A 5,835-nucleotide genomic window follows, 5' to 3' on the forward strand; every position below is an offset into this window, starting at 1 on the left:
GTGGTACTGGGTTCGATTCCCGGTCTTTAGGCCTTGTATTTTATTTAATGGTTAATAAAAGAAATTTACAGTAAAGCATGTTTGCTAGTCGCCTTCGTCCACACCTTTACGTAGTTGGACGTAAAGCCCCGTCTGAAAAAATAGGCAATTACTTTACTTTACTTTTACTTCTGTTTTTTAGCAGTACGCACAGTGACGTCATCTTTGGCAGATTTCACTTACAGTTAGGCACTGATGTAACCCATCTGCAGGGAAGAAGCAGTATCGATTTACTCCAATACTGCAGCTTCCGAGTTTTCTTGTCTTCAAGTTTGCAACAACGTGCGTTCAACTTTCTGTACGAATAGGGAATGTTAGGCCACTTACTCGTGGAATTTCAGATCTATTTTATATAGTCCCCAACAGAGCTTCCCAGGCTTTTTTCATAAATTCAAAACACAAACCTTTCTTTAAAGTCCTTCTGGGACTCTTTTGACTTTATAACTTATACATAAACAGAAAGGATGAAAAGGAAAGCCATATTTTGGCGGCCCAAATAGCCGCACAGGCATCAATTTCAACAGGACCTGGAAATATCAACTATACCAACAACAATTCCTTTATCCAAATAATCCACTCAGCATTCACTCGATTATAATTACATTTTTGCAGCATATTGTTAGGAAACTGATTTTCCCTAAATTTGTAAGAAACTTCCGGTTTCGCTAATGTCTTTTCCTCGGCAGCACCTGAAGTGTTGAAATTTAAACTTTTTCTTTTTATCGAAATTTTGTTATTTTTAAAATCTCTTTCTCATTATTAAAAAATAAAAATTGAGAAAATTGACGGACTACACTACGCTAATGGAATATTTACTAAAAGGGGAAAATAAATATTAATGAAAATAAAACATATACTCCTAAATTTTGATATAATCCATATATGTTTATATTTTGTACAATTTACAATAATTACAACAATTTATATATTTTATTCTAAATAGATAAATAATAGATCTACTAATTTAAACACTAACACTGGGGTAGAAATTTGTTTTTAGCTAGTTACCTTATAATACTGAACAGTTTGTCTATACACATCATTTATAGCTCTATATTACAGAACATCATCACGGACTGACAAAAATAATACGACTGAAAGAACAAAATAAAACTAGGTTAATGTACATTAGAATGCAATCTGAGATCAAGTGATTACTTTTTTGTAAAATACTGATGGTAACAAATCAGCTCCAAGTAATCGTTTAAATGTCTCTAATATTTAAATTTACTTTTATTTAATAATTATAATATAATATAAATATTTCTGTCTAAGTTAAAATATTTTGTGAAATTCTTTGGCTGTAGAACAGTCTGAGGATTGAAGGGAACAAAAGGAACTTTTAAAACAAAAGTCAAAGACCTCTTTGGAAGGAGCCTGAATTAATAGTTATTACCACCATGACTAGAGCAAAGTTTTGTAAGGACATGGAGCACGGTTTGGTTGTTTCGAAGCCTATCTGCCAAGTATTTCATCAATGGTGAAGCCCATCTTAGGCCTTGGAATGGCCGGACTCTGTTGGACTGGCCGTGGTACTGGCAGGATAGCTAAAGATTGTGGCTCTGTATGGGTGAGCAGATGTGTCTTGAGATTGGAGCGTTGATTGAAGGATCGACTGCAGACCGGGCACTTGTGCGGCGACTCCTCCAGGTGCAGTATCTTGTGCACGGCCAGAGTCCTCGACTGGCAGAACCCTTTACCACACTCGCCACACTTGAACGGCTTCTCCTTGCTGTGGATGTACCTGTGCAAACAATCAAATCGGTTATTTTTTCTCTTTTTCTCTTCAACTCTCACCACTTCCTCTTACGTCAATTCTCAAGTTCTAACTCATAAATTTTCTCCACGCTCGCAATTTCAAAACATATGTAATTCTTAGTAACATTACACATTTCCAACATCATTACTGAGATGGGACTTTTGAGGGAACCGGAATTTCGCTAGAAAAATGATTGAGGACTGTATGATCAGTTCGATGGAAAAATCGAGGAAAACTAAAAAAAAATCCAATCAGCAGGACAGGTTGAGAGTTTTTCTTCCAACTGGGAATTTTAGGAAAAGATTTAACCCTTTCTGAGATAGGACTGCACATTTTGTTGGAGGGAAGCCTACCCACCCAGGTGGTTTTGCTCCAGGGCAAATGTTTTGAATAAAGGTTTTAGACTAAGAGCGCAATTTTTTTTTTTTTTAAAAAAAAGATATTGCATTTATTTAAGGGAAAAATCTGAACGAAATGAAAGAATCAATAAAGTTTTCCGATTCTACGGGGGCTTTTTTTTACTGAGGAGGCCTCAAAGCGGGCATTGCGGTGAAAATTGGTTAAGATCGCCGAAGTTAGTAGCAATGTAAACATACCTATGATCTCTCAGGTGGTCCTGACGTCGGAAAGCTTTGCCGCAGATATCGCAAGAATATGGCCGTTCATCTGTATGCGTGCGTTCGTGAATCAACAAATTATAGGATTTCGTGAACTGTCTATTACAGAATTTACAGATAAACTGTTTCTTTGGCCGGCTATAAGGTTTGTGCTGTGGAGATGGCTGCGATGACAGAGGCCGTCCTGGAGGTGCTGGATAGGCGCCTCTAAGCCAGTGAGCTAACAACAATGTGGAATAACCAACATCAGGCGGAGCTGGCGGATAAGCTGCAGGTTCTGGGCTGACGGAAGCTCTACTGGGACTCGCTTCCGGCGAGGAAGCACTGTGCGGTGGTGTCAACATTGCGCTTTCCTCCTTCACACCTGAGCAAAAATAAAATTATCTTTAATTTCTAGAAACGACAAAAGGATTCAACAATTCGCGAACTTTCTTTCGTAATTAAAAAGAGTAGAAATAACCACCTTGGGTAGAATGCAAAAATGGTAAACACTGGTAACAATCCGGTTTTGAACAGTAGGCGTTCATGACTTCTTGCACGGTAGTGTCGTCGAAACTACGAACTGTACTCCCTGGTTTCAACTGAGCAACTTATGGGCTGGTAGTTTACATGTATACAGGTAACTGGGTGTGTGTGAGTTAGTTTGCGATTACAAAGGAGACGAGTGGTAGCCCGAGTGTGGTGCGCATGCGTGGCGCACCGACTGCCGCTATTGGCCCCCGGGCACTCTCAGAACACCCTGGTGGGAGATCCCTTCAAATTAAGAGCAACACTGCCCCCCACCAGACCATCTACCCTCTCCAAACGTCCCTCTGCCTTACAATAGGAGCTCCCTTCCGATCTGAGTTTCAGCTCAAGCTCGATGACACTCGCACCATGCCTACCCCAGCAGAATGTTTTCTTTGCTTTCACCCCGTAAGGGAGTGGGGTGGGGCAAGGTAAAGTAAACCGCAAAGTTCATTATGTCACAACAGAACACGGCCACCCTGATTTACACACCCTTCCACCTCGCTGCAGGCCCTACATGCAGTTAATTGTTCACGTATGTTGTAAAACGTTATTGAAAACAAGTTCCAGCAACATTGAGGTACGGCCATTGTTGTCCCCGAAGTTTGCACTTACTGGACACCGTAGCTAATTTAGTAGCAACTTGGCCGCAAATATTTTCAATTTCTTTGGTAGTGGGGGCAAAATCTAATGTAAACACTTGCTTCTCTTTCTCTAGACCGCAAGTTACCTAAATTTCCTCGAAACTTTGTACCAAAAAATATAGTTAATTTCAAAATGATACAGGCTAACTGCAATAAATTGGTACAGGAGAAGGAAACCACTCAGAATCTCAAATTGAATCAATATTCACCGAGAAAACGTTTGAAACCAAAGTAATGAACCAAACATACGTCATCATCAAATCAAGAAACCCAGTCGAACACTCACACGTCCGGTTAATCGACTTCTTCCTTACTCTGGGTTTCGCTAACCCTTCTAGGAAGCCTAATACAGGTAATGGAACCGTACAGAATACGATAATGGTATTTTAGAGAGAGCTTATCTTCATCCCTCTCTACAACCCCGCTGGAAATGATTACGAAATAAGTGTAATAAACAAAACGGAACCATTTGTGGGGGGGGGAGGAAATAGGAGAAAATGGAAAAAAGAAAGATTCATTAGAGCTCGACAGAGTTCTTTCTTAAATTGGTCATTCCCTTATTAAAAAATAAGTTTAAATTAAAGTCCATTTTAGTTTTTTAAAAATAAATAATTTTCCGGGAATCATTTTCCAGTGAAGTTTTCCTTGACCCGAAATGCAACTCTGCAAAAAGGATTTTTCACTTCAAAAAACAAAACAAAAAAATCTCAAAAAAGAGACCTAATCTTTTCTTTGGGTTTAAACAAGATCTACCTAAGTTCATTTTAGAGTAGTACAAAGCTTTTACAAAAGTCCCTAACATAAAATGTGTTTAAAATTGTAAACTTGAACAAAATGTACAAGTTATAACCTTGAAAAAGGTCCGAGAAAGTTATGCATTTCCACACCGGATTTTCTTTTAGGGTGTGGTGGGGATGCACTCAAACCATACTCTAAAAGCCCTTCTTCCGGTAAAGAGTGGTTTTCAAAACTGACATTTTCGGTGGATACTCAACAACGAAACTTTGCTGCGATCGCAATACTTGCGAGGAATGGTGAAGGTGAAGAGAACTAGGACACGAAGGTATGGAGGTGGTGATAATTTGCAGTGAGGAGCCCACTAACGCCTGGCGCCATCCTCAAGTGCTATTTGTTTTACAAAATAATGTCATAAAAAATGAACTTGTGTGTATCGTAGACGCACATCCAGTGGTCGTATCCCAGGCTGGAGGGTATAACAATAAAAATATAAAAAAACTGTCATAAAATATGGGAGGGAGCCCCGCAATGTTCTGTCCTCTTTATCTTCGGCCGGACGCAACGCTTATCGCCTAATTTACTAATTGCTCTACCGTGTGGACAAATACACTTCAATAAAAATAAATATCTTTTAAAAGGAAACTAAACACCAAGATGGCGATGATAGGGCGGGCGAAGTATGATTGCTGGGTAAATATTTCGCAACGCCAGCTGTAATCAGGCCGACGTACAAATAGACTTCACATTGCTCAACATCCCTTTGATCTTTCTGCCGATTCTCTTTATCATTCTGAAACGGTCACTCTTATCTCTGCCACCACTCTCTCACTCCGGGGCAGGATCTTATCTCAGTGCTATCATCAGTTTATTGCCTAACAAAATTGGGTGCCCAATTAGGCTACTTTAATTACCAATTTGTTTCATTGATCGGTAGCAATTTAATTCAAAATTCAATCCAAGAATATCTACATCCAAATTTGTGTTCACAGTAAAATGTCACTGCCTTGTTTTTGCACATTAGACTAGGTTACAACACGGGTGGGTCCTGTTTCCCTCGGCAGAAAGGCTAAATGTCTTCCTTCTTTCAAGATCCACGATCACCCACATTCCTTTTAGTGATGTGCTTTATTGGGATCTCAGGCTGCCCAAAATCTTATAACCTAACTTAGTAATGCAATGAAGTGAAACGCGATATGATAAGAGAATTGCCTTTCTTCCTGACGGTCTGCTCATCACTTTTTGGTTTATCAATCTCACCTGTGAAGAGGTCTGTTATGGCGATCCTTGGAATTATAGAAGGAAAACCTCGTATTCTTAAAAGATCCAGGAATTCCAACCAGTCTTTTTTTCTCCAGTGGTCTCCAAGTGCCAGAGCTCTTATAATGCAAACTAGCAATCGGTACGCTCTCTGGCCGAGTTCAAGAGACATTTCCTCTTCTCCTGTCACAATGTTGACCCAATCTACAGTGAAAAGACCCGACTTTACTGGTCGTCGAGGGCATTACAAGGAAAAACATTTAATTTAATTTAA

At 39.4% G+C, this 5,835-nt stretch overlaps 1 protein-coding gene across 1 annotated transcript; it reads right to left on the minus strand.

Moving 5' to 3' along the window:
* Window positions 1–903: 903 nt before the first annotated feature.
* LOC141451858 (uncharacterized) lies at window positions 904–3,219 on the minus strand. The gene is made up of 3 exons (XM_074123595.1): window positions 2,879–3,219; window positions 2,395–2,779; window positions 904–1,783 (listed from the first exon to the last, which is right to left on the minus strand). The coding sequence occupies exons 1-3, from the start codon at window positions 2,940–2,942 to the stop codon at window positions 1,495–1,497; spliced, it is 738 nt and encodes a 245-aa protein (XP_073979696.1). The 5' UTR covers window positions 2,943–3,219; the 3' UTR covers window positions 904–1,494.
* Between the last annotated feature and the right edge of the window lie 2,616 nt (window positions 3,220–5,835).

The sequence above is a fragment of the Rhodnius prolixus genome, unplaced genomic scaffold, assembly GCF_049639745.1.
Source record: "Rhodnius prolixus isolate KJV_2025 unplaced genomic scaffold, Rpr scaffold_14, whole genome shotgun sequence".
NCBI lineage: Eukaryota > Metazoa > Arthropoda > Insecta > Hemiptera > Reduviidae > Rhodnius > Rhodnius prolixus.